Raw genomic sequence first — 27,092 nt, forward strand, 5'->3', positions numbered from 1 at the left:
TAGAAGGTGTGGGTGGGATGCTTGGAAAGCCCCTTGGAGAGGCCACACCCTGCTAAGTGCCAGGAGGAAACAGACATCACAGCTGCTAGACTTGCTACCTGTTCCTTGCCCTAGAAGGGGCTAATGCATGCTCTCCCCTCCCTTGTGTGTTGCAGGATCAGCTGAAGCAGTGCTTTGGCAGGCCAGCTGCAGAAGCCAAGGACACCGACACACTTGTGCAAGAGACGGACAGTCAGTATGGCACCTGGAGCGACCAGCGGCCCAGTGTGGACAGGTGAGGCTCCTGGGGTGGCAACCCTGAGCAGCCAAGGTCCACTGATGCCTTTGTAAGGGAGATGGGCCTGCTCCCACCTGGAGTCAGGATCCACTTCGGACCTACCTTTCTCATTCCCAGCCCTCTTACAATGAATGGGACCTGGGCAATGGCTCTTTCTGATCCCTGCACTTTTGCAGTAGGCTTGAACCTTGGAAACTGAGCTCTTGATCTGTTGTGTGTCCTTGGGGAGAGGTGCTGCCTCTAAGCTTCAGTTCCCCTTTTGCAAAAGGGGAAGAGCAAAGGCTGTATATCACAGGGGGCTTAGTAAGCAAGAGCTGTACAGAGTTGCAGAACTGAAAGGCTTCTGAGCTTCTGGACTTGATTTCAGTAAGGCTTTCTACAAAAAGTCCCCTATGATATTCTTGTGAGGATGCTGGTAAAATGTGGGTTGAACAAAGTAACTGTTAGGTGGATTTGTAGCTGGTTGACTGACCAAACCCAAGCAGTATTCGTTAATGGTTCCTTGTCATCATGGAAAAAGTGACAAGTGGGGTGCTGCTGGGTTCTATCTTGGACCCATTGTTGTTCAATGTCTTTATAAATAACTTGGATGAAAGAATTGAGGGGATGCTCATCAAATTTGCAGATGGCACCAAACTGGGAGCTAATGCCACAGAAGACAGATTGCAAATTCAAAATGACCTCAACAAATTGGAGAACTGGGCACAAGCTAACAAAACAAATTTTAATAGGGACAAATGTCAGGTTCTGCCATTATGGTTGGACAGTGTTTTCAAAGCAACTGGCATGAGTTTGGCCAAACTGCGGGAGGCAGTGAAGGATAGGCGTGCCTGGCGTGCTCTGGTCCATGGGGTCACGAATAGTCGGACACGACTGAACGACTGAACAACAACATATATATATATATATATATAGAGAGAGAGAGAGAGAGAGAGAGAGAGAGAGAGTGTTTTACAACAAATTTTAACATAATTACTACTGGTAAGATGGTCACAAAATAGATTTCCAATTACACCCCCACCTCACGACTTTCCCCAACTTCCCTTTCTGGTTTATAACGTATTCACTTCCCCTGCATGTTATCTTATTCCCTAATATAGTAAAGATTATACCATACATCATTATTAGGTTTTGTTTGTTGATTGTAAGTGTTTAATCAAGTGTGTAAGATCCTTGTGGTGGTTACTCACGAGTAACGAGGCAGAACTCCGGCCTGTCTTTTATCAGGTTTATTGTGCAAACTATTTACAGTGCAGAGCAACAAAGTTCATGTCCATCTCAGTCACTAGCAGAATCTGGGAGTGGCCCCTTCTGGCTATGTCCCCAACATAAGAATTTCGGAACCCCGAGTCTCCTCCTCCCCTCCTTGCGTTTCATCCCTCTGCGCAATTGGGGTGACGGAAATGTCATACCTCCCTCCTGGTCAGCCAGACGAGATGAGGCTCTGGGGCTCTCCGCAGCATCTCCAAGCCCTCGCCCCACCAGGCTGCCCATTCCCCTCTCCTCTCCACTAGAGGCGTTGCTGCTTCCCACACTGGAAGAGGTAGAAGAAGAAGAAGAAGAAGAAGAAGAAGAAGAAGAAGAAGAAGAAGAAGAAGAAGAGTTTGGATTTGATATCCCGCTTTTCACTACCCGAAGGAGTCTCAAAGCGGCTAACATTCTCCTTTCCCTTCCTCCCCCACAACAAACACTCTGTGAGGTGAGTGGGGCTGAGAGACTTCAAAGAAGTGTGACTAGCCCAAGGTCACCCAGCAGCTGCATGTGGAGGAGCGGAGACGCGAACCCGGTTCCCCAGATAACGAGTCTACTGCTCTTAACCACTACACCACACTGGCTCCTGGTACTGTTGTCCAGGTGACGTTGGGGCTCTCTGTATTCCGACAGAGCCTCAGCCCCCTCTCACAGCCCGATGGCAGTTCCTTGACATCATAAGTTTGTGCCAAAACTGCGAGGTAAATTGCCTTCCATGATCAGAAATCACCCGCGAAGGGATGCCATGCAGCCAGAAGACGTGCTCTACAAACAGCCTTGCGGTTTCTTCTGCTGACACTGCATGTGGGCAAGCCATAAAGTGGCACATATTAGCAGGTCTACCACTACCAGCACTGCAGTCTTAGCCTGTGACAAGGGCAGATCAGTGATAAAGTCGAGGGACACCGCCTCCCATGGTCTCCCCGGGGTGGGTAAGGGTTCCAGCAGCCCCGCCGGGGCCGTTCTCTCTCCCTTCACCCTCTGACATATGTCACACCCTCACACATAATCCCACACATCTTCCCTGACCCTTGGCCACCAGAAATCCCTTGTAATGAGCAACATGGTCTTGTGTTGGCCAAAATGTCCCGCTGTGGGGTTGTCGTGAAGTTGCTTGAGGACTCTGGCTCTCAAGTCCTCTCCAGGAATATACAGCGCCCACTTGTGGAACAACAGCCCCCCTTTGCCTCAAAACCCTCAATGACACTCAGTCTCAAAACTTCCAATTATCCTTTTTGTATTTCTTAATTAACTTCTTTAACATAACATACAGCTGTAATTCTTGTTCCTTACTCTTACTGTCTTCTCGTACTCTCCACTTAATTTTTAAGGTTCAAGGTTATGAAGTGTTGTAAGATAGGTGAGAATAAATGTGTATACTTGTAAGATGTTTGAAAGTATGAATGTAATGTATGTATGTAATGTATGTAATGTATGTTTGTTAATGGCTGAAGATTTTTTAGTTGTTATGATTTTAAACAATAAAGAGATTAATTCAATTAAACGCTCAAACGCCTCCTGCGCCTCCCCTGTCCACTGAAATTTCTTCTTACCACTCAAGAAGTCCGTGATGGGCGTGGTAACATGCGCAAAGTTCTTGATAAATTTCTGATAGAAGTTACTGAAGCCCAGAAATCTTTGCACATCCTTCTTGGTTTTGGGGCTCTTCCAGTCCAGCACTGCCCTCACCTTCTCAGTGTCCATGGCAAGGCCCCATCCCTAAATATTTCACTTTTTTATGGGTTTCTATTTCTATGGTTTGAAATAATTCCTTTTTATCTGCTTCTGTTAAGTTTTTAATTAATAACTTGGTTTTACTTTTATTTAATTTAAATCCTGCTACTTGCCCAAACTCCTGAATGTTTTCTATCAGCCTCAAAAGAGAATTTTTGGGGTCTTCAACTGTGATTACCAGATCATCTGCATAGGCTTTCAATTTGTATGACTTTTTCCATACTTTAATTTCTTTAATATTTTCATCTGCCCTTATCTAGGACCAAGATAAATAACGGGCATCCTTGTCTTGTACCTTTCTGTATTTTACATTCATCTGTTACCACCTGATTGACAATTAATTTCACATTTTGATTTGAATATATAGCTTGAATTCCTTTTCTGAACTTTTTTTTCATAAATTCCAAAGAGACATTGTGAAAGGCTTTTTCAGCATCTATAAACATCAGTGCTGCTTGTTTTTCATTTCTCACTTCAAGATATTCTATAATATCTGTAATGTTTCTTATATTGTCTTTCATTTGTCTGCCTGGAAGGAATCCTGCTTGGTCATGATGTATATACCGGTACTCATTCAGTACTATTTTCATTCTATTGGCCATTATATTAGCAAATAATTTATAATCATTATTTAATAATGAACTTGGTCTATTACTTTTTATTGATGCTGCATCGGCATCTTGTTTTGGAATCAAAGTTATATAAGCCTCTTTCCATGTCTCTGGAACTTTCTTTAATATTAAAATTTCATTCATTATTTCCTGTAATGGTATTACAGTTGATTATTTAATTTCTTATAATATTTTGCTGATAGTCCATCTGGTCCTGGCGATTTCCCTATTTTTGCCTGCTTATAATTGCATCTAATATTTCTTGCGTTGTTATCTGGGCATTTATAATTACTAATTTTACTTCTTTAATTTTTGGTAAATTACTAGCTTTCAGATATTCATCTATATCCTTCCCCTTTTCACAACCTTTCCTATATAATTCTGTAAAATATTTAGCAAAAGCCTTCCTAATTTCTTTTGAATTGTCTATAGTTTTTCCATTTTATTTTATTTTATTTATGCTATTTTTTGCTCATTTTTATTCAACTGCCATGCTAATAGTTTCCTTGGTTCTTTTGCATATTCAAAATACTTTTGTTTTATTCTTTTAATTTTCCACTCTATTTCTTGATTGATGATCATTGAATATTGTGTTTGTAATAATTTTATTACTTGCTTTGTGGACTTTTTGTTTGGTTTGCATATCAATTCTTTTTCTTTTTTTTAATAATGCCTCTAATAATTCTTTTTCTCTCTCAATTTCCTCCTATACGTATTTTGTTGGATAAATAAGCCCCTCACAACTGCTTTACTGGCATCCCATACTATCTGTGCTTTCGTACCCTTATTAAGGTTTAGCTCAAAAAAGTCTCCAAATACCTTTTGTGCTTTTTTTATTGAATCTAATAAATCCTCATTTAATCTCAATCTAAAAGTGGATTGTATTTCATTTTGCATTTCTAAAAATAAAGGATTATGGTCTGATATTGTTCTTGGCATTATTTGTATTTTCCTTACCTTCAGTTCTAATTCTTTAGACAGCCAGATCACATCCATCCTTGCACTGCTTTCAAGCACTTGTGAATGGAAAGTGAAATTCCCTATCTAATAGATGTTTGTTTCTCCAAATGTCTATCAAATTTTAATTGTCCACCATCTCACAGTAGGTTTTGGGGAGTCTGCCCTCTTTAGTATCCTTCTTTCTAATTGTTCTATCTATTTGCAACAACATGACTCTATTCAGATCACCCATCAATATCATTTTTCGATCTGCAAAATCCATTAAATGAGCGGGGTATAAATAAATAAATTATTATTATTATTATTATTATTATTATTATTAGTCTCTAATTTCTTATTAAATTCCGCTTTTTTCTCATTAGGGGCATAGATTCCTATTAATAAAAAAATTCACCTTGCACCATGATCTGTATCACTATTACTCTTCCTTGGTCATCTTTAAAAGTTTGTTTGGGCTCGAATTTTGATTCCACTTGTTTTGCTTTATCTGCTGTTATAAATTCCATTCCTATTTTTTTATTACTTAGGACTCTTTGGTATTTGCTCGCTATATGTGTTTCTTGAAGATAAACGATCTAAATTTTGTTTGAGAATTATATGATATATTTTATTCCTTTTCGTTTTATTATTTAAGCTGTTTACATTCCAACTTAATTTTGCCATTTTGTTTTACTGTTTGTTTTTACCTACAACCTTGTCTAATATTCCCCTTTGTCTTGATTATTTAAGTTATCTATTTCCCCTCCTGTTGCTCTGCCTATTTACTCTCTGCCTGTCCCTCCTCCTGGTCCCATTGGATTTTGACCTGTCCCTCCTGCCAGGCCACAAGGGCCTGGTACTGTATATGGGTTATCAAATTCAAAATCTCTGCCATGTTTTTGCCACAATTTGTGTGTTTTGATCTTTATTTGCCAATCTATATTTTTTGCTTTTGTATTTAAAGGAAATTCCTTCTGGGAATTCTCATCTGAATTTTATTTTGGCTTTAAAATAATTACAAAAAATAAAGAAAAATGAATTAATTAAATTAGAGTCGATTGCAGAATGGGAGATAGTAAACAAAATAAAATATTTAGACTGTGATTACTGCAGATAATAGGAATTTATTTGATAATAACTATTCTAAAATCTGGAAAGAAATTAAAGGGGATTTAGAACGATGGAAAGGTTTGAATTTGTCACTATCGGGGAGAATAGCGGTGATAAAGATGTCCGTCTTGCCCAAGATCCTATTCTTATTTCAAATGCTACCAATTGTGGGGGAGACGGACATTTGAATTATGAAGGAGAGATTTAAATAGCTTTATTAGGAAATGGGGGCGGGAGGCAAGAATTCAATATAGAATATTAACAGATGCTAAAGAAAGGGGAGGTTGGGGAGTTCCGGACCTCAGATTATATTATGTTTCTGCATGCCTATGTTGGTTTAAAGATTAGATCTTGCTTGAAAATAAAGAGTTGTTGGACCTAGAAGGCTTCAGGAACACCACTGGCTGGCATGCATATCTACTAAAAGAAAGGAAAGGAAATTATAAAAAAAATTATAGATCATATAATTAAAAAAATCATTATCAGGGCATGTTCAGTTAAAGATATCCTACATTGCAGGGCCCAAATGGTGAGGTCATTCGGAGCTCATTACGAGGTGGTCTTAATTCACCTTGAGAGCTGATGAGAAGAGGCTGCCTTTGGCTGCCTGGTGCTGCTGCATTTCTGGGCAGAAAAAGCTGCCTAAGGATTCGGTTCTTAGAATCATAGAATCCTAGAGGTGGAAGAGACCACAAGGGCCATCCAGTCCAACCCCCTGCCAAGCAGGAAACACCATCAAAGCATTCCTGACAGATGGCTGTCAAGCCTCCGCTTAAAGACCTCCAAAGAAGGAGACTCCACCACACTCCTTGGCAGCAAATTCCACTGTCAAACAGCTCTTACTGTCAGGAAGTTCTTCCTAATGTTTAGGTGGAATCTTCTTTCTTGTACCGGTAGTTTGAATCCATTGCTCCGTGTCCGCTTCTCTGGAGCAGCAGAAAACAACCTTTCTCCCTCCTCTATATGACATCCTTTTATATATTTGAACATGGCTATCACATCACCCCTTTAACTTTCTCTTCTCCAGGCTAAACATACCCAGCTCCCTAAGCCATTCCTCATAAGGCATCGTTTCCAGGCCTTTGACCATTTTGGTTGCCCTCCTCTGGACACGTTCCAGCTTGTCAGTATCCTTCTTGAACTGTGGTGCCCAGAACTGGACACAGTATTCCAGGTGAGGTGTGACCAGAGCGGAATACAGTGGTACCATTACTTCCCTTGATCTAGATGCTATACTCCTATTGATGCAGCCCAGAATTGCATTGGCTTTTTTAGCCGCTGCATCACACTGTTGACTCATGTCAAGTTTATGGTCTACCAAGACTCCTAGATCCTTTTCACATGTACTGCTCTCAAGCCAGGTGTCACCCATCCTGTATTTGTGCCTTTCATTTTTTTTTTTTGCCCAAGTGTAGTACTTTACATTTCTCCCTGTTAAAATTCATCTTGTTTGCTCTGGCCCAGTTCTCTAATCTGTTAAGGTCATTTTGAAGTGTGATCCTGTCCTCTGGGGTATTAGCCACCCCTCCCAATTTGGCGTCATCTGCAAACTTGATCAGGATGTCCTCAAGCCCATCACCCAAGTCATTGATAAAGATGTTGACTAAGACTGGGCCCAAGACAGAACCCTGTGGCACCCCACTAGTCACTTCTCTCCAGGATGAAGAGGAGCCATTGATGAGCACCCCTTGGGTTCGGTCAGTCAGCCAGTTACAAATCCATTGAATGGTAGCATTGTCTAGCCTGCATTTTACCAGCTTCTTTACAAGAATATCATGGGGCACCTTACTGAAATCAAGATAAGCTACATTTACAGTGTTCCCTTCACCTACCAGGCTTGTAATTCTGTCAAAAAATGAGATCAGATTGGTCTGACATGACTTATTTTTCAGAAACCCATGCTGACTTTTAGTGATCACAGTGTTCCTTTCTAGGTGCTCACAGACCGTTTGCTTAATGATCTGCTCTAGAATCTTTCCTGGTATTGATGTCAGGCTCAGTGGCGGAGCTAGGCTCCGCGGCACCCGGGGCGGCAAAGGAAACACCCCGGGGGCGGGGCGCCATGACGTCACATTGTGCCGTCACGATGCCCCGCCCCGGGGGCGTTCCGGGAGTGCTGCCGCCGCTTCTGCAGCCCCCTTTTAAGCCGAAGAGCCCACTTTTAAGCTCTGCGGCTCAAAAGGAGGCTGTGGAAGCGGCGGTCCGACGCTGCTGCTCCCGGGGTGACTGAGCCAGCGGCAGCGCGTGGGGGTGACAAGCGCCGGCCCCTCCTGCCACTCCCCACGCTGCCGGTCACCCGGTGCTCCCTTGGCCGTGCGCTGTTGCTCCTGGGGTGCCGGAGGGAGCGGCAGCGCTTGGGAATGGCGGGAGGGGCTGCCGCTTGTCAACCCCATGCGCCGCCGCTTGCTCCGTCGCCCCGGGAGCAACAGCGCACGGCCGAGGGAGCACCCCGTCCGTGCAGCGCTGCTGCTCCCAGGGTGACCGGCGTTGCGTGGGGAGTGGCGGGAGGGGCCGCCGCTTGTCACCCCCACCCGCTGCTTGTCGCGCCTGCCACTAGGGGCATACCGCCCCCACCGCCCCCCCCCCTAGCGATGCCCCTGGTCAGGCTGACTGGGTGGTAATTGTTTGGGTCTTCTTTCCCCCCCTTTTTGAAAATAGGGACAACATTTGCCCTCCTCCAATCTGCTGGGACTTCGCCTGTTCTCCAGGAATTCTCAAAGATTACTGCCAGTGGTTCTGAAATCTCCTCTGCCAGTTCTTTTAATACTCTTGGATGTAGTTCATCTGGCCCCGGAGACTTGAATACATCTAAACTAGCCAAGTATTCTTGTACTACCTCACTTATTCAGAGCTGTTTTTCCCCTGCTGAATCATCTGCTCCATATTCTTCAGGTTGGGCATTGTTTTCTTTTTTGGAGAAGACTGAGGCAAAGAAGGCATTGAGGCGTTCTGCCCTTTTTCTGTCTCCTGTTCGCATTTCACCATCTTCTCCTCTAAGTGACCCCACTGTTTCCTTGTTCTTCCTTTTGCTACGGACATACCCATAAAAGCCCTTTTTATTGCTTTTAACCTCTCTAGCAAGCCTGAGTTCATTCTGTGCTTTAGCTTTTCTGACTTTGTCTCTACACGTGCTGGCTATTTATTTGAATTCCTCTCTGGTGATTTCCCCCTTTTTCCATTTTTTGTACATATCCCTTTTAAATCTTAAATCAGTTAAAAGTTCTTTAGATAGCCACCCTTGCTTCTTTAGGCACCTTCCATGTTTCCGTCTCATTGGTACTGCTTGAAGTTGTGCTTTTAATATCTCCCTTTTAACAAACTCCCTTCCCTTTTAGTATTACTGACCATGGGATCACACCCAGCGTTTCCCTAAGTTTTCTGAAATCGGCTTTCTTAAAGTCTAGAATTTGAGTCTTAGTATGCTTGGTTGCTCCTTTCCGCAGTATAATAAACTCCAGAAGAGCATGATCACTCCCACCTAATGATCCTGCCACTTCTACCCCACTTACCAAGTCATCACTATTGGTTGGGACCAGATCTAAAATGGCTGATCCTCTTGTTGCTTCTCCCACTTTCTGGACAATGAAATTGTCTGCAAGGCCAATGAGGAATCTGTTCGACCTTATGCTCTTGGCTGAGTTTGACATCCAACAAATATCAGGATAGTTGAAATCCCCCATTACTACTATCTCACTTCCTTTTGAATGCTTGGTGATCTGTTCCAGGAAGGCACCATCTATGTCCTCAGTTTGGCTTGGGGGTCTATAGTAAACTCCCACAATGAGATCACTGTTATTTTTCTCTCCCTTAATTTTGACCCAGATACTCTGAGTTTGGCTTTGAAGTTTTAAATCCTGGATCTCTTCATAGGTATACACATCCCTGACATATAATGCCACTCCTCCTCCTTTCCTGTTTGGTCTATTTCTCTGAAATAGATTGTATCCTTCTATTACTACATTCCAATCATGAGACTCATCCCACCAGGTTTCAGTGATGCCTGTTATGTCATATTTAGTTTGCTGTACCAAGAGCTCAAGTTCATCTTGTTTATTTCCCATGCTCTGTGCATTAGTATACAGACATTGAAGACCACTGATCATTCCCCCTAGTCTCTTATTTAAGGATTTTTTTCCTCCCGCCACTAGGTCTGTGTGCTGTTTGCTTCATTTGGTCCTTGACATTTGGATGACCATCTTCAGCACTTGATAGACTCCTACCTTCAGGGCCACTGTCTCCCTCCCCCACATAAGTCAGTTTAAAGCCCTCCTGATAAGGTTTTTGAGATTGTTGGCAAAAACATTCCTCCCAACCCTTGTGAGGTGCAGCCCATCACTTGCCAGAAGTCCATCTTCAAGAAACTGCAGACCGTGATCTAAGAATCCAAACCGTTCCTGCTGGCAACATTTGCGAAGCCAGGTGTTCACTTCCCATATTTTTCTCTCTCTCCCTGGGCCACGTCGTTCAACTGGGAGGACAGATGAGATGACAATTTGTGCATTTAATTACTTCAACTTCCTGCCCAGAGCCTCATAATCACTTTTGATCTTCTGGAGGCTATGGCTTGCAGTGTCATTGGTTCCCACATCGGCCAAAAGGAAGGGGTATTTGTCAGTGGGTTTTATGATTCCTTGCTGCCATTCTGTTACATCTTGGATCTTGGCCCTGGGGAGACAGCACACCTCTCGAGACGTCTTGTCAGGCCCACAGATCACTGCTTCTGTACCCCTCAGTAGGGAATCCCCTATCACCACTACACGCCTCCTCATAGGCTTGGTCAGGATTCTTCCATGTGCTGTGCCTTCCAAGGTCACTTGCACCTTCCCGGAGGACTGACTGTGCTGCTCGTCTTCATATTCCTCATCAACTGTGATGAGGGAGAGATCTTCAAATGGAGTCTGTTCTTCATCTTCCATGTTAAGGGAGAGCACTTCAAATCGATTGTGTAGTTCTAAACACTCAGAGTGATCCCTGGGCTTTCTACTTCTATGAGTCACGTTCCTCCATACATCTGGCTCCTGTGTTGGGGAACTGTCCTCCTCGTCAGGGTTGTGCCCTGACTCTCCCTTGGTGCAGACAGTGTGCTCTGCTGCATCCATGAAAAGCTCCAGTTCCTTAATTTTCTGAAGCGTAGATATACGGGCCTGAAATAGCTGGACCTTATCTTCTAGTAGGGCAACCAACTTGCAGTTGCTGCAGGTGTAGCTGCCTACATCCTTTGGCAAGAAGGCAAACATTGCGCAGGAATTGCAGCTGACTGCAGTTGTTCCCTCACCCTCCATCCTGAAAAGCTTGAAGTCAGGACAAAAAAGAAGCCTAGGTCTCCCCCAATAAGCGCTTGAGACCAGCTCCCCTTTATCTAAAAGATGGGTCAAACTGCGCGCCGCTGCCCTCCACGCACTGACTAGCTCCGCCTACAGCTAGTCACCTGACTCAACAGAAGCCCTGCCCCTTCAGGAAGAGCACACAGCCAGAAACAAACACACACACAAGCCTGGATCGTCACACAAATCCAAGAGGCAGAAGCTCTAGAAAACAAGCACAAGCCCTATGAAAGAAGCACACAAACAAATAAGGAACAATTAAGCACACAAACTTAATCACACACAGCCCCAAAAAGACAAACCCACAAAACCTACAGAGTGTCCCCCAAGCTCAGCTCACCTTGTGCTCCCTCCTAAGCCGCTGCCCTCCAGGCGAAGTGTTCTCTTTTCAAGGCCTGTCTGCCTCTCAATCAGTCAGCACCAGAGCTTGAGAAATTTGCCTGTTCAGTGTATTTTTAAGGCAACAGTCTCTTAAAATGGTGCTGTGACGTGATGCTTAGTTGTTTCAGGTTTCTGTTCACTGTTGGTGAGTTCAGACGTGAGCAGCCTTCCATGGGGTGGGAGGGTGGAGTTTGTGTCTCAGCCAGGTGGCCGCCTGCTAGGCCCCAGGCCCCAGGAGGTTGTCAAACTATTCCACGCTTCTGCTGCTGTCATTAGAAACCATTTGGGAATGCTGATTTGGCCAGAAAAGGTCCCTTTAGGGGATGTCACTGAGTTACCATCCAGAACAATTGCTAAACTGGGACTAGGGAGCCTGCCTAACTCCACGTGATTCTCTGCAAGTGACCAGGTCAGATCTGTCTTAATAGAGGGTGAGAAATTGTGGGGAGGGGGTGCTGAAGCAAAGGAAGAGTTGAGGGAAGGAAGCAGAAGATTGCACAGAGAAAGAGTGCTCAGTAATGCTGCTGGCCCTGTGCACCCTCTGAAGAGCCCCCCCCCCTTTGTCTTTTGCCGTGGACAACAGCCCTTCACAGGAAAGGAGACCCTCCAGGGTTTCAAAAGCCAGCCTGGGTCCCATAGGGGTCAGTGGAGGTAGCTGTCAGTCTCTAGCCATCTGGGACCAGGATGAAATGGGCTTTGCTTTTCCATTCTTCTCAAACACCTCCTGCATGATACTGCTTTATACCTCCAGCCCCCTCTGCTGCTTCTTAGCAGCCCTAGGTAATCCCTCCAACTTGAACTATTGGTCTGATGTTGGTCTGTAGAAGCCTGTGGATATACAGTGGGTGGGTTCCCAATCTGGCTAACCACTGTGGGGAAAGAGTAAGTAAGGGAATGATCACTGGGGCTTTTCTTTTAAAATGTCCATCATCCTCTTCATGGAAGCTCCGGAATGGCAGTTCTGCACTTCCTTCCAAGATGCAGTCAGTGTGCACACTGTGGCTTCCTTACTCCTGATGCATTTGGTGTGCTTTTTCTTCAGGGTGTTTTCTTCCTTGGTACTTGGACTCTTCAGTGTTGCAGGGCATCCTGGGACCCCCCTGCCTCTCCTTGGCTTTTTAAACATACCACTTCCTGTGCTCTGTGGCAAGAAAGGGGCAAGAAAGGAAGAATGCCAAGCGAGATAATAGGTTATTGTCAGTATTACTACTGTTATTCATTACCTGTCCTACTCCCTAAGGTCCCAGGGCAGGTTACAACATTAAAAAACAGCATTGAAAACGGTTTAAAACAATTTAGAATCACAGAAATAAGAGGGATCCTAAAGATACACATCTCAGGTACCAAAGGCCAGGGTTTTGGCATTTGCCCAAAGCTGTATAGTGCAGGGACCACAACTCAGGGGCTGCAACAGAGAAGGCCCTCTCCCCTCCCCCCCACCCCCACCCCCACCCTGCAATCCTGAGGGAGCTACCAAAAGGGCCCCCTCTGCTGATTTTAACATCTGGGTGGGTCTCTAGGGAAAATAGCACTCCACATGTTGTTTGTCCCATTGAGTCAGTTCTGGGGACAAGAAAGGTGGGCCTCCAAACACAAGAATGAAGAAGGCAGGAGGTGAGGTTGAGCTTTAAGCGGCCTGCTTCAAGAGGCAGCTGGTCTCCTGGGTTGGGGGATGATTCAGCCACCACCCACCCTTCCCTGCTTTGTATTCCTCTGGCTAACCACTGCTCTGTTCCCTTTGGTTGTCGTAGCTTTGTGCCAGAGTCCCCTTCCTCAGAAAGCAACGTGGCTTCAGCCCGGAAACAGCTCCCCAGCAGCCAGTTCTCGTCCTTCTCCTCTCAAACAGATCCTGCCTCTGCAACCGACCAGCACGACTCCTCCAGGGACCACAGGAGCACCAGTCTAGACCGCTTCAGCACAGACGTAGAATCTGCGGATGGGGTTAAGGCCCCTGCGCCTGCAGGGACTGACCCAGACTTCTCCTTCCTGGAGGTAAGTTCTTGAGGCATGTCCCCGAGGGACACATTGCAGGCAGTGTTGCAGGTCTGTGTCTGACAGCACGTGTATTTGTTCTTCTCAAAGCAAACTCCTGTGCTGGACTCCAGTGTCTTGAAAACCCGCGTGCAGCTCAGCAAAAGGAGGCGCCAGCACCGAGCCCCAATTTCCCACTCGCTCAGAAGAAGCACCGGGGGAGACACTGAGCAGCGGCTCTCTGTGACAGAAGAGGCAGACAGCACATGTTTGTTCAAGGACTCCACAGGTAGCAGAGGGAAGGTGTCCTGTGCTATATAACCTGTCCCAGATCCCCAGAATCTGCGGGCTCCAAGACTTTCATCATCATCTTCATCCACTTGTTTCTATACTGTTTTGTGGCCAAGACCCACAAAACGGTGAACAAATCAATACGAGAGACAATACAATAAAGCTATAGTAAATACAAATGCAGAAGTAAATCCATTTAGCAGCACATGGTGATTCATACTTCATACCAGTACTTTCCCAAGCTGCATATGTGCTTGCACCACAACACAGCTGCCACCCACAACAGGCTTCTCTCTGGAAGCAGCTATAGTTGTGGGACTTGCTGGCTCAGCCTTCTGGCTCTCCAATAGGCTGCAATTCTCCAGGTGCAAGCACAGAAAAGAAGGGATGGGGAGGCTAAACTTGATTTTCACCTCCCAGCCAGCAAGGATCTTATTACTGCTGCCCTGCTACCTCTCCAGTCACCTCTGTACCTGGAAGGGTCAGGAAAGGTTGTGCAGACCCTGAATTCCCCCATGGTGCCTCTGTTTGCAAAGGGGGTGGTTGTTGGAGCAGCAGTGGGCCCTTGGCAGTGCCTGACCTTTCCATGCTCTGGTGCCAGGCCTGGTGCGCACTGTGTGTGCCACCACAGGGAGATTGGAGACAGAGGGATCTGGTCAGCAAAGTCACAGGGGCCTGGGCAGGAGCAAAGATGGCAGAGGGTGAAGTCACATCCTCTGGCTGACCAGGCTGCCTTCTGGTGCTTCTGGCTGGGGAGAATTGATTGGGGAGTCATCCCAAGGACTGCTTTGAAAGGAGAAAGAAGCTGCTGGTGGGAGGGGGCCAAGCAGTGGGTTTCTAGCCCTGTGTTTTGTTCCCTCCCTCCCTCCCTCAAAGTGTCTCATGTGAAGCCTCATGAGTAATCCTCATTCTTAAGGAGAAAACTCAGCCAAGAAAGAAGACTCTGGTGAGGAAGGACACCCACAGCCATCAGAGAGGTCGCCCGTCTCTCAGCTGCAGAGGCTCCCTGTCTTTCCAGGGATGGACCACTCAGCCCTCAAGGTGAATGTTGGTGCACCCCCCCCCCCAAATACACACTTGTCCTTAGCAGTGGGAACCAGTGGGAACACTGTGGAGAGGTTGATTCTGCCTCAACCTGCGCTGAGAAACACGTGGGACTAGTTCATGTAATTTGGTAGCCCAAGAAGATAAATGCCTGGGGGGGGCACTTTGGGTACCAATGGGAATACCTGGAGCCCATTCTGAGCCCCAAAGGCACCTGAGGGTGGGCTATGGTCAGTGCCACAGGAAATGGGGTACCTCACATGTTGCACGCAAAGAGGCAGTGGGACAGTGTGGGAGGAAGGGGCCAGGGACTGGAGACTGGGAACAGGATGCCCAGTAGACAGCTGGGAGACCCATTCCCTGTGCTGTGAGCCTCCATTCAACGCTGCCTGAAGATTTAGGAAGCTGCCCCTTACCGTGTCAGATTGTATTATTGTATTATTGCTACAATTAATTTATTTATTGCCTTCCATCTCAAGGTGATTTACACATCAGATAATTAAAAGCAGTTAGACACACAAAAGTAACAAATACATTTGAAACAAGATTAAAACCATACAAAATAGGCATTCATGGCAAAGCCCATGGTTTATCTGGTTGGTAAAGCCTGTTGGGAAAAAATGTCTTCAGCTGTTTCCAGAAAGTGGACATCTTCCGTCTCTCATCCGAGATGCTATTCCACAGAAAAGCTCTGTCCTGAGTTCCTGTGGAGTAGGGTTTTGGAAACTTGCAGGAGAGACTGTCCTGCAAACTGCAGAGATCTGCTGGGTGTCTTAAGTGTTAGGGCAGCCTGGTCTCTCCTCAGGCCATGGTCTTTTCCAATAGCTGCTCCTTGATTACTTTGTGACTGGATGCACTAGCCAGGTGCTCCAATCCTGAAACCATGCGCCTCCACATGATGTATAACCACCCTTGGCTAGACATTTCTTGGAGTGAGCTCATTGCTTATGGGTCCCTTTCTCACACTGCCTTTTGTGAAACTTGTGATCCAACCGTGACATTTACCAGAGGGTTCCCTTCTCACCACCTTCCAGGCTCAACTCAGGAAAAGACATGAACCAGGTGGAACAGGAGAAGGCAGCCCCGTGCAGTTGTCCAAGTCACCAAAATTCCCTTTTCAGGCTGGAGTTCCTGGTGGCAGAGTTCTGCCTGTTGGCACGGAGAAAGAAGAGAGGTGAGGAGGATTCTTGTCAGGGTGACATTCTGAGAAATTCACCTTCAGGTTTTTCTGCAGATTTTACTGCTTTGCTACTTATGAAAGCCCCAGAGGTCTTTTGGTTTCTGAGATTCCAGCAGGGGTTGCCCAGATACTTTAAATCCTGCCTTTATAGTCATAAGGGCTAGTGACTTTAAAATTATAAATCTTGAAGTGGAATTCTACAGCTTATATAGTGGCACCTCGGTTTACAAACTTAATCCGTTCCAGAAGTGCATTCTTAAACCAAAGCCGTTCTTAAACTGAGGTGCGCTTTCCCTAATGAGGCCTCCCACCGCCGGTGCCCTTCCACCATTCGGCTTCCATTCGTAGACCGAGGTAAAGTTCGCTAACCGGAACACTACTTCCAGTTTTGCGGAGTTTGTATACTGAATAGTTCATAAACAGGGCTGTTCTTAAACCAAGGTACCACTGTACTACATTCAGGACTCCATACAGACCCTATTATTGTCCCCAGTTTTGAGACTGTTTTTAAATAAATACCAGCACTTTGCTGAGTTTTTGCACTTTAAACATTTTTTAAATGAGTTGTGCTTTCAAAAGGCATGAAAAGACTCTTGGGGAAACTTGGGGAACTCATGCAGTTCCTTTGTTTGTTTGTTTTTTGCCCTGTTTCCAGCCCCAGATAAGCTACTATTTTCAATGCCCGTATTTTAAGTTTTTTCTTCTTGTTCTGTGAGCGAAGCCAATAAGGAATCACCTAGCAGAACTGTATCATCCTGTTCACGGCACCTTCTATCAGATTTGGTCATCTGGCAGCATCTCAAAAGGCAAACAAAGGCTTCACTCATGGTGCCAGTGGGAGGAAGCGCATCCCAGTTGCTGAGGAAAGTGGGCCAATACCACCTTGTCTTTCTGGATTCAGGTGACTATAATCACTGGGCAGGATTGCATTGGCAAGACTTCTGAACTTCTGCCCCAGCCAAGCTCAGCATGATCAGCTGTGAGGGGACGATGGCTATGCATCCCACTGAATGCCATGCAGTGCAGAGGGAAAAGATCCTCATTTAGATGAATTAGTAGGATTGAATCCAAAGGTTTTGCAACCAGGATGCATTCCCTGCCTTCTCACCTCTGCGCAAAGAGGAACAAACAAGGGCTAAGGGCATAGGGAAGATGGGCTTGCGAGAAGCAGGCACACTCCTTATTTCACCTCCCCACTAACGAATTTCTCATGGAAGGGCCTCGAATGGGACATGCATTTGTTTGTAAAGGGGGTGACTCAGGCCCGTTTCCTACATTCCAGGTCGGAGGAGCCGTCTCCACAGTGGCTGAAGGAGCTGAAGTCCAAGAAGAGGCAGAGCCAATACGAGAACCAAGTGTGACGACCAAGGTCTGGAGGTGGCGGCAGTGGCGGTGATGGGGTTAGCTGCCTGTTGAGTCGAAGAGGGTCTGCAGAGCAAATGAGCCTGGCCCAATGCCGGGGGGAAAGGGCGGGGTGACCAGGGGCCATCAGCCGTAATGTCTCATTGAGGAGCTCATTGAGGAGCTCTGGATTCCAGAGCTGGGGTGGCAAGCATTTTTAAGAAACTTTTTGGGTTTTTTGAACTCATTTTTAGTTGGTTTTACAAATACAAAGTTATAAAAAAGTATCCAAATATATATCCATAGATAGAGATTCCTCCAAATCTCAGGACTTCCTCCCACCCCTTCCATGGGGTCCCATTTTAAACATTTAATCAGTGATACCCAAACTTGGCCCTCCACTGGTCCTGTTAGCTAGGGATGATGGGAGTTGTAGTCCCAAAACAGCTGGAGGGCCAAGTTTGGCCATCACTGCATTTAATACTACATATTTTTCACTACTCCAACTTTTATATCAATCCATATTATACATGGTAATTGTTACACTACAAGTGAAATCAAAATCCTGCTAATGTTTCCATCTGCTTACAGTGGTTTCCTAAATAACTTATGCATTTCCCCCATTATTTTATAAACTTTTTGTCCTCTTGGTTTCTGAGTTTTCCAGTCAGTTTTGCCATCTTGGCATAGTCCATCAGCTTGGTTTGCCACTCCTCTCTGGTAGGGACTTTGTGTTCTTTCCATTTCTGGCTAGTAATATCTGGGCGGCTATTGTTCCATACATGAAAAGTCTTTCCTGGCCTTTGGAATGTTGGTACCTGTAATTCCTAATAGAAAAGCTTCTGGTTTCCTAACAAAGGTTATTTTAAGCATTTTTTCATTTCATTATATATCATCTCCCAGAAAGCTTTTATTACCTTACATTTCCACCACATATGGTAAAAGGTACCTTCTTTTTCTTTACCTTTCCAGCAGGTATTTGTACTTGTCCTATACATTTTTGCCAGTTTAGTAGGTATCAAATACCACCAGTACATCATTTTCATATAGTTTTCTTTCAATGCACAACACGCTGTAAATTTCAAGTCTGCCATCTGGATATTATGTCCCAAATCCTTTGCCCAATGTATCATTACTGACTTGATCTGTTCATCTTTTGTATGCCACTCTAAAAGCAAACTATACATTTTTGACAATAATTTAACATTATTTTCTAACAACTCTTTTTGAAATCTTGATATATCACATCTAAAACCTTTCTTTTTATCTGTCTTAAAGACATCATTTAATTGGTGATACTGTAACCAATCTGTTAATAAATCCCTTATCTCCTCCTAGTTGGCCAATTACTTCTCATATTCAGTTTTTCAGAGATATTGCTTCTAAAGGGGAAAGCCACCAAGGTGTTTTTTGTTCTAATAAGTTTTTATATTTTCCCCATACCATAAAAATTGATTTTCTTATTAAGTGGTTCTGAAAACCTTTATGCACCTTTCCTTTTCATAACGTAAGTATTTGTGCCATCCAAATCTATTATTGTGTCCTTCTAGATTTAAAATATCTGCAATTTATTTCATGGGACGCTGAGAACAGTGGATTGGGTATTTCCTCTCACATGACCTCAGGCAGCAGCAAAGACTTATGGGAGGCAGGCACTTCCTCCTCAGTCCCCCCCCCCGCCTGACTCAGCAGTCTGTTTTGCCTGGCTTTCCTTCTTCAGATAAGTTTTTCAATTTTGATCTCATTTTATTGTTGCTTTATTTTATCTAGTCTTACTTAGTTTTAGCAACTTACCCCCTGTCTTTGAGTCTTGCATACACACACACACACACACACACACACTCCAAAAAATATTTCATCCCTCCCCACCTTAGCAACCTTAGTTCTTGTTTTTAGTTTATTTAGTTTACTTTCTTGCAGCGCATCCCTATATAATGTTCTACTACAGGGTTGCTGAATATGCTCGTTTTTTGCATGCTGTGGCTCCGTTTTGCCGCATTTATTGATCAGATTTAAAGGGGGGGGATCCTACCCGAGTCTTTTTGCAATTGCAGCTCAATTTTAGTACGGTAGCTGCTGGCTCCATATCACCACCTCATTTCTTTGGTGATTTCTACAGCCTTTAGCTATGCCAGAAGGAGTTGGGGTTATTATTTGTCAGCAATATATTCTCCTCCCAGTTTGCAGTCGCGGCAACGGAGTGAGCAGGCACTGATAGACTGCTTCTGAACCTCCTAGTTAAGGAGTGATTCAATTGTTTATTATTATTATTATTATTATTATTATTATTATTATTATTATTATTATTTACACTTATTATTCTGTGACTTGCAGTCTATTTCCTCCCAGTCCGCTTCCATGATTGTGGCATTGGAAGTGAACGCGTTCATATTTATCCGTTCCTAGACAACCTTCTCCTCTGGGCAACGTCCCTTCAATAGGCTCATCTCCATTTCAGATCACCCTCAATCTCACAGCTTCTTGATCAACTACAAAAAAAGTTGCTTGGCTCCATCACAAAGGATCATTCACTTAGGCGCCCTGCTAAATAGTTCAGGTCTCACCAGAGCAGATCAGCAAAATCTCCACAGCGGCAGCTTCAATCTTAAAAGGCAAAAAAGATGACGACCAAACAACTGTCAACAATTCTAGGTCTCTGCATGTGAGCCTCTCAGATTATGCCTTGGGCGAAACACCACACAAGAAACCTGCAGTCGTTTTTACTTCCTGCAGAGACTCCCGAATCCGCCGCCTGGCACCACTTCGTGCGGCAGCTGCTCGCGCAGGCACGAGCAGCCGCGGCAGGAAGGGGTGTCACTGCTGGGTGGCGGCCTCGGGAGTCTTTGCCACCCGCAGAGACTCTCGAATCTGCCGCCCAGCATCTCATATTTGCTCATTCCTCTGGGTCAGCCTCGACTTGTACTGCCTTTATGGCTGATGCCACTTTAATAGAGATTTGTAGGGCAGCCCTTGGTCGCCTCCTTCCACTTTCACTAGGCATTGTAAGTTAAACTAAATGTCTTCAGCTGAGGTGGCTTTTGGCCATAGAGTGTATACCAAGTTTTGTAATCAGTGCTTCAGCAGTGTGGACCCACCCAGTTATTGGGAAGTGTTGTGGTATGTCCCAATCCACTGTTCCCAGCGTCCCATGAAATAAATAGAACGATTGGCTTACCTGAAGTGTAGAGTTAGGAATTGGGGATGCTGGGGACAGTGGATTGGGACATACCACAGCACTTCGCAGTAACTGGGTGGGTCCACACTGCTGACACACTTGATTGCAAAACTTGATGGTCTGCAGTCGCACTGATTTTTTTTCCCTTTAGGAGGGGTGCTGTTGACTCTGGTGCTTCTATTTTTATTGATTTATGAGCCAGGAAGGGAGGCAGGCTGCTATTCTTGTTTCTGGTACTTCAGTGAACGTTACTGCTTGGCAAATCCAAAAAAACTGAGGAAATGCCTGCCTCCACAAGTCTTTGCTCCTGCCTGAGGTCATGTGAGATGAAATACCCAATCCACTCTCCCCAGCATCCCCATTTCATAAATCTATACCTCAGGTAAGCCAATCATTCTTTTTCCAATGTTATCAATTCCCAGATCCAGCAAATGCAGGACGCTTCAAAGTATAATTTTAAATCTGGCAGGGCGAAGCCTCCTCTCTCTTTAGCATCTGTTAACAATTTATATTTTATCCTTGGTTTCTTTCCCTACCAGATAAATCTAGAAATAACTTTTTGCCATTCCTTGAAGTGTCCTGTACTTTTGATCACTGGTATTGACTAGAATAACAATAACATTCTTGGCAATGCATTTATTTTTATGACTGATATTCTTCCCCAAAAAGATAAATTCATCCTACCCCAAATCTCTAAATTTCTCTTTATAGTGGTACCTTGGTTCTCAAACTTAATCTGTTCCAGAAGTCTGTTCCAAAACCAAAGCGTTCAAAAACCAAGACTTGCTTTCCTATAGAAAGTAATGCAAAACAGATTAATCCATTCCAGACTTTTAAAAACAACCCCTAAAACAGCAATTTAACATGAATTTTACTATCTAACGAGACCATCAATCCATAAAATGAAAGCAATAATCAATGTACTATACTATAAAATAAGTATTGTGGATAAAAATTGAAATTATTTTTTTTTCTTACCTGCACTGATGATAGTCATTGTTTGGATGGGGGGGGGGGGGGCTTTATCCATTTCCACAGTAACACAATCAATCAAAATGAAGAACAAGTCACAGTCACAAAAACGAAAAAGCCACACAAACAAAAATGCGAAAAATAGCAAAAACAAAAGCACCAAATATAAGTTCCAAATATCACCTCAGAACACTGCAATTGGAAATGGGAGGCTTTGATTACAAGGGGGGGGGGGCAAATTAGCAGCGCAACAGTGAAAACGGAAGCTTGGGAGCACATTTGGCTTCCGAAGCAAACTTCCAGCTGTTTGAAAACCGAGGTACCACTGTATTTCTTTCCAAATGTTTATGTAATTGTCTTTGAATATATTAATGTTTTTAGCTGTCAGTCATACCCCCAAATATTTAACTTTCTTATATATGTGTAAATCTGTAAGTTTCTGGAAACTTTATGAATGGGGGAACTTTTTGCCGCCCTAATTGACAAAGCTGGCCCACCTACAAGGCAAGGGGAAGCACCTGCCTCAGGCAGCGGAAATGCAAGAGGTGGTTCTCCACCTGCCCCACTGCTTCTCCTGCTCCCAGAATGTCTCCCTCTCACTGGTGAGAGCAGCAGGAGGTGCCACCACTTGGCTTCCCTGTCCGCAGGCAGAGAAACACATCAGCAATGCTTTGCAAATGCAGAGGCTCCTGCGGTGGAAGGGGGGCGGAGAGGGGAGCAATTCCCATTTTGCTTCAGGTGGTGAAATGGGCCACTCCTGCCCGTTGGAATTAGCAGACGCAAGTTACTTGTAGAATCCTAGAATTGTAGAGTTTGGAATGGACTTCAAGGATCATCTAGTCCAACCCCCTGCAATGCAGGAATCTCAACTAAAACAGCTGTGACAAAGGACCATCCAACTTCTGCTTAAAAACCTCCAAGGAAGGAGAGTTCCACAGCTGAACAGCTCTTGCTGTCAGAAAGTTTTTCCTGATGTTTAGTCTGAATCTCCTTTCTTGGAACTTGAAGCCATTGGTTCAGGTCCTACCCTCCAGAGCAGGAGAAAACAAGCTTGCTCCATCTTCCCTGTAAAAACCCTTGAGATATTTGAAGATGGCTATTAGGAATTTGAAGAGGATTGTTAGCAGCTGAATAATAATAATAATAATAATAATAATAATAATAATAATAAATGAAAGCATGGCCTCCTTTGGCTTGCAGGGTCTCTCCAGAGTCTCTCGCAAAGAAAGTTCTTCTCCATTACCAGCCACCTGCTCTTATTTTAATGGAGATGCCAAGGAATAAATCTGAAGCTCTCTGCGTGCAAAACATGTGTTCCGTCACTGAGCTACAATTTCTCCCCACGGGTTAAGTTAGACCCTAATGAGTGAAGCGCAGCACAGGAGGGAAACCCAGCTCATCAAGATGCCCTGCTCCTACAAACGCAGCAGCCCTTGTCTGCCTGTGTTTTCCAGCAGCTGGGATTCAGAAGCCTTGCTGCCTCTGACCATGGAGGCAGAGCAGAGCCACTGTGGCTAGAAGCCATCGACAGGCATCCAAGTTGGTGGCCATCACTGCCTCCTGTCCATGCGAGTTCCACGGTTTAACTATGCACTGTGTGAAGAAGGCCTTGTTCCACCAGCAGATATGAAATAGTGTTTCTCCCCTAACTTTCCAGGTGGAAGTCCAGATGACTTGGAAGACAGAAGAAGCCTTAACTTGCTCACGCCCCTCTCCCCTGCTGCTGCTGCTGCTGCTGCTGCTGTTGCTGTTGCTTCCCACCCTGACTGCTGTGTGCGCAGTGCCTTTCCATCTGGTGTGAAGAGTTTCTCCATAGTCCTTGGTGGGCCTGATGTGGGAAGCTGTCCGACTCCTCAGGATACATTCCGCCCCTCCGCAGCTGTGGCTGTTGTGGTCTCCTAGTTTTGCTGCAGAGCTGCCCCCCCCCACTCCTGCTACCGGGGGGGGGTGCTGTGCCTTCTGGCTGGGGAATTGGGCACATCAACCTGCTCTGTGTTGGCCTATGAACAATGAACAAAGAGATGAACTTATGGCCTGGTCTCTTGCGAAAAGACTTGTTCCTGTCTGAGGATGGGAAGTGGAGAGAGGAAGAAACACATTAGGTTTACTGCCATATTGAAAAAGGAAACTTGACTGATTATTTTTAAAGAAAATTTTGATTGGCTGGTATTAACTTTGTGGATCATCTGTTCCACCAAGACAATGTGATATCTTTTTAGGATCAAAGGAGATTTTATCATTTGAGATTGTATGTGCGTGTGTTTTGTCAGCGCACAGAGTAATGACCATCCCGTTTCTAGAGGGATAAAGCAATAACAGCAGACAGTCCTCATTAAAATAGTTGTAAATAATCTGAAGGGTGGTTCCCCCCCCCCCCTCATTATTTACTGAAAGAAGAAGGGAAGTCTCACCTTGCCAGTATCAGGGCTGCATAGGAACCCCGCTGGGTTCTGTTGCTGGATGTTTTAATTTTTTTCTTTCTGTAAATAAAGGGGTAAATAAATAGTTTATATTCCTCTGATTATTTCAGTTGCAGAAGTGTGCATTTCCCCACAAATGTTAAACTTGGATTAATATCAGTGAAGGAGCTTAGGGTCCCTGCCTGTGGTCTCCAAGCGTTCTTGGAGACAGACTCTAAGAAGCCCCTTTACCTTGTCACAATCTGTCAAAAGAAATCCAGGGCTGCTCATTCTCGTGACCCTGCAAAGCACCTTCCTTCCTTTTCCATTGCTGAGTCTCTGCTTTTGCCATCTAGGAAACCTCTTTACCAGAACAAGTTCCCATGAAGGATCTGCAAGCTTCTTCCTTCCATAGTGTGGTTTCTTTGTTGCTGTTGTTTAAAGGATGTTTTCCTTACCCAAAGCCCCCATGTTTGGGATTCCTTTTTTGGATGGAGGCTGTGTTAAGAAAATATCGTTACCCCTAAGTGCTCTTCCCAGAAATGTTCTATTTTCAGAAAATTAAAGTTTATATTGTCACAGAACTAGACAGATTTCTATTGCATTGCACAGATGTCCTCCACGGACACGCACACATGGTCTGTGGTGGGCAGAAGATTTCACTGCTGAGCAGTGTCTCACAAGTTCACAGCCCTGTTGGGAGTACAAAAATGCATCTGCACTGGTCCTTAGGAATGGGCAGGGGAGGTGTCCCACTGATCTAAGCCTAACGCTGAAGGGCAGTTGTTGGCAGATGAGCACCCCCAATTTGCCCTTGTGGGCTTTCAGACATTTGTAACCTCTGTGCCAGTTCCTCACGCAATTGGCTTTTTCTGCTCTTCCCTGCCCTGCCCCACATGGGTTTTGTAGTCTTTGGACTATGCCGAAGCCCCATGCAAATGGTGCTGTCCCCCAATCAGCCCCTCCCTTTCAGGAGACCACTCCACAGCTAGGTGGCTGTGGCTGTGATGGAGCACCTTCTTGCTTGGGTTGAGCCAGAATAACCTCTGTGCGTCCCCTGGGGTTATGCCCCTCTTAAACCAGACACCTCCCATGGGTTCCTCTCAGAATAGGAATAGCAGTAATATTTTGCCATAGGAAAACATAATATATTCTGCTCTGAGCACCACTGAGGATGTATCCTGGGGTCCTCACCCCACTCCCAGCCCACAGGGAGACCCAGTTGCATGGTTTGAGAAGGGAGTGGGTGTGCCACTACCCAGGGGATTAGAGAGATGCTGTCACAAAAGGAGGGGTCCTTTTCAAGTAGCTGTGGGTTTCCTTCACTTAAAAAAAAATCAGTTGATTTTGTCCTGGTGTTCTCCTTTGGTTTGATTTCTGCCTGTGACTCTAATGTGTGTTAGAAGCCTTTCCTTAGATTGCACTGAGTATGCACACAGACACACATCCTACAGACTCCTTCCCAGCCTAGCAAAAACCTTTTGCTGGGATGAGAGGGCCTGCAGCAAAGTTTGAGGCATCCACAGCATCTCTGTCATGTTGGGGTGGGGGGAGGCAGGGGGTTTGTTGGAATGTTTGCAGTGCCTGGGCAGCTGAGCCCTGGATTCCCTGGGGAGCTGGCCCTGCACAAAGGAGCAGGATTAAGGTGGCATCATGGCAAATCCCTCTGAATCTGTACACACACGGGTTCCCCTTTGTGCTTGTGCAAGGCACTGAAATTCTGTATTTTAGTAGTTTTACTACTAAGAAACGGTTGGACAACTATATCTGATTAAAAACAGCATTCAGAATGACACTGCATGTTCATCTTTCATTTTTCTTTTAAACTATTCACATTTATTGAAGCAGAAGGCTTTCCTCCCCCTTTTCCTCCCCCAAAGAAGCCTTCCTCTGCTTTTAAATGTTACTCTTTCAGGACAGGATGGGGGGGCAAGGGTTGTTCAGCTGCAGCAGCCTTGCTTGCTGTCTCTGAGGTAGCCAGAAAGAAGGAACAGGTAGCTGAAGAAGGGCCCCAGCTTTCTCCCCCCATACATATAGTTTGGGAAGGAGAGAAGACTAGAGATGGGAGTCTGGCAGGGCCCTTTCTTACTCCTGAGGTGGCAGCTATACCATTTTCGGGCAGTTTGGGTCTGGGCTCCCAGTTCCAACTCTTGCATCCTACCAGATGATGGCTGCATACGGCCCCTTGAAGCATAGCAAAACAATTCCACACAAGTTGGTGGCTTCAGAGAATGATCTGGATGAGTGTTGTGATGCAGTGATGCAGTCACCACTTTGCTGAAGCTAAGCAGGTCTGGTTGGCACCTAGAGGAAGATGCATAGACATGCAAAACAGACAGACCAAAATTCATAGAATCATAGAATTTTACAGTTTGACGGAGCACCAAGGGCCATCTAGTCCAATTCCCTGCAATGCAAGAATCTCAACTAAAACAGCTATGCAACCTCTGCTAAAAAAAACTTCCAAGGAAGAAGAGTCCACAACCTCCCAAGGGAGACCGTGCTACTGTCAAACAGCTCTTACTGTCAAAAAGTTCTTCCTGATGTTTAGCTGGAATCTCCTTTCTTGAACGTGAAGCCATTGGTTCGAGTCCTATCCTCCAGAGCAGAAGAAGCTTTGCTCCATCTTCTGTGTGACAGCCCTATTTGAAGATAACAATCATAACTCCTTTCATCCAGGCTAAGTATACCCAGCTCCTTCAACTGCTCCTCATTAGGTTTGGTTTCCAGACCCTTGATCATCTTGGTTTCCCTTCTCTGCACATGTTCCAGTTTGTCAATATCTTCCTTATATTGCTGGTTCAAGTCACTTCCACTCGCTAGAATAAACACATAGTTTTAATGACCTGGATGAGGATTCTCATGAGCCTGCCTTTTAAAGACCAGCAACCTGAGACTGGAGGCAAGAATTCTTGCTCCTTTCAATGGAAAGGCCCTCCGTGACATCTCCCTGGCCTGGGACATATGGCACGAGTGTTTGCTGCTGCTGAAAGGGCTTGGGAAAGCTGCTGACCCAGAACTTCTGTGAGGTTCTGGCAAGGAGCAGTGCCAACATGCTGATGGGCTGACTCGCGGGTGGGCAGGCGGTTAAT

At 45.1% G+C, this 27,092-nt stretch overlaps 1 protein-coding gene across 6 annotated transcripts in view; it reads left to right on the forward strand.

Moving 5' to 3' along the window:
* Positions 1 to 25,795, forward strand: part of KIAA1671 (KIAA1671 ortholog) — a 101,083-nt gene extending 75,288 nt beyond the window's left edge. For 3 of the 6 annotated variants that reach the window (XM_033170247.1, XM_033170246.1, XM_033170248.1), the window contains exons 2-8: positions 156 to 274; positions 13,379 to 13,619; positions 13,710 to 13,887; positions 14,806 to 14,930; positions 15,968 to 16,107; positions 17,396 to 17,513; positions 23,259 to 25,795. In XM_033170247.1, coding sequence (XP_033026138.1) covers positions 156 to 274; positions 13,379 to 13,619; positions 13,710 to 13,887; positions 14,806 to 14,930; positions 15,968 to 16,107; positions 17,396 to 17,474 — 882 coding nt within the window. In that variant the 3' untranslated portion in view covers positions 17,475 to 17,513; positions 23,259 to 25,795. The remainder of the gene's footprint in view (positions 1 to 155; positions 275 to 13,378; positions 13,620 to 13,709; positions 13,888 to 14,805; positions 14,931 to 15,967; positions 16,108 to 17,395; positions 17,514 to 23,258) is intronic. The other 3 variants (XM_033170243.1, XM_033170244.1, XM_033170245.1) reach the window with 3 other exon arrangements.
* The last annotated feature ends 1,297 nt before the right edge of the window (positions 25,796 to 27,092 follow it).

This window comes from Lacerta agilis, chromosome 14, assembly GCF_009819535.1.
Source record: "Lacerta agilis isolate rLacAgi1 chromosome 14, rLacAgi1.pri, whole genome shotgun sequence".
Classification (NCBI taxonomy): Eukaryota; Metazoa; Chordata; class Lepidosauria; order Squamata; family Lacertidae; genus Lacerta; species Lacerta agilis.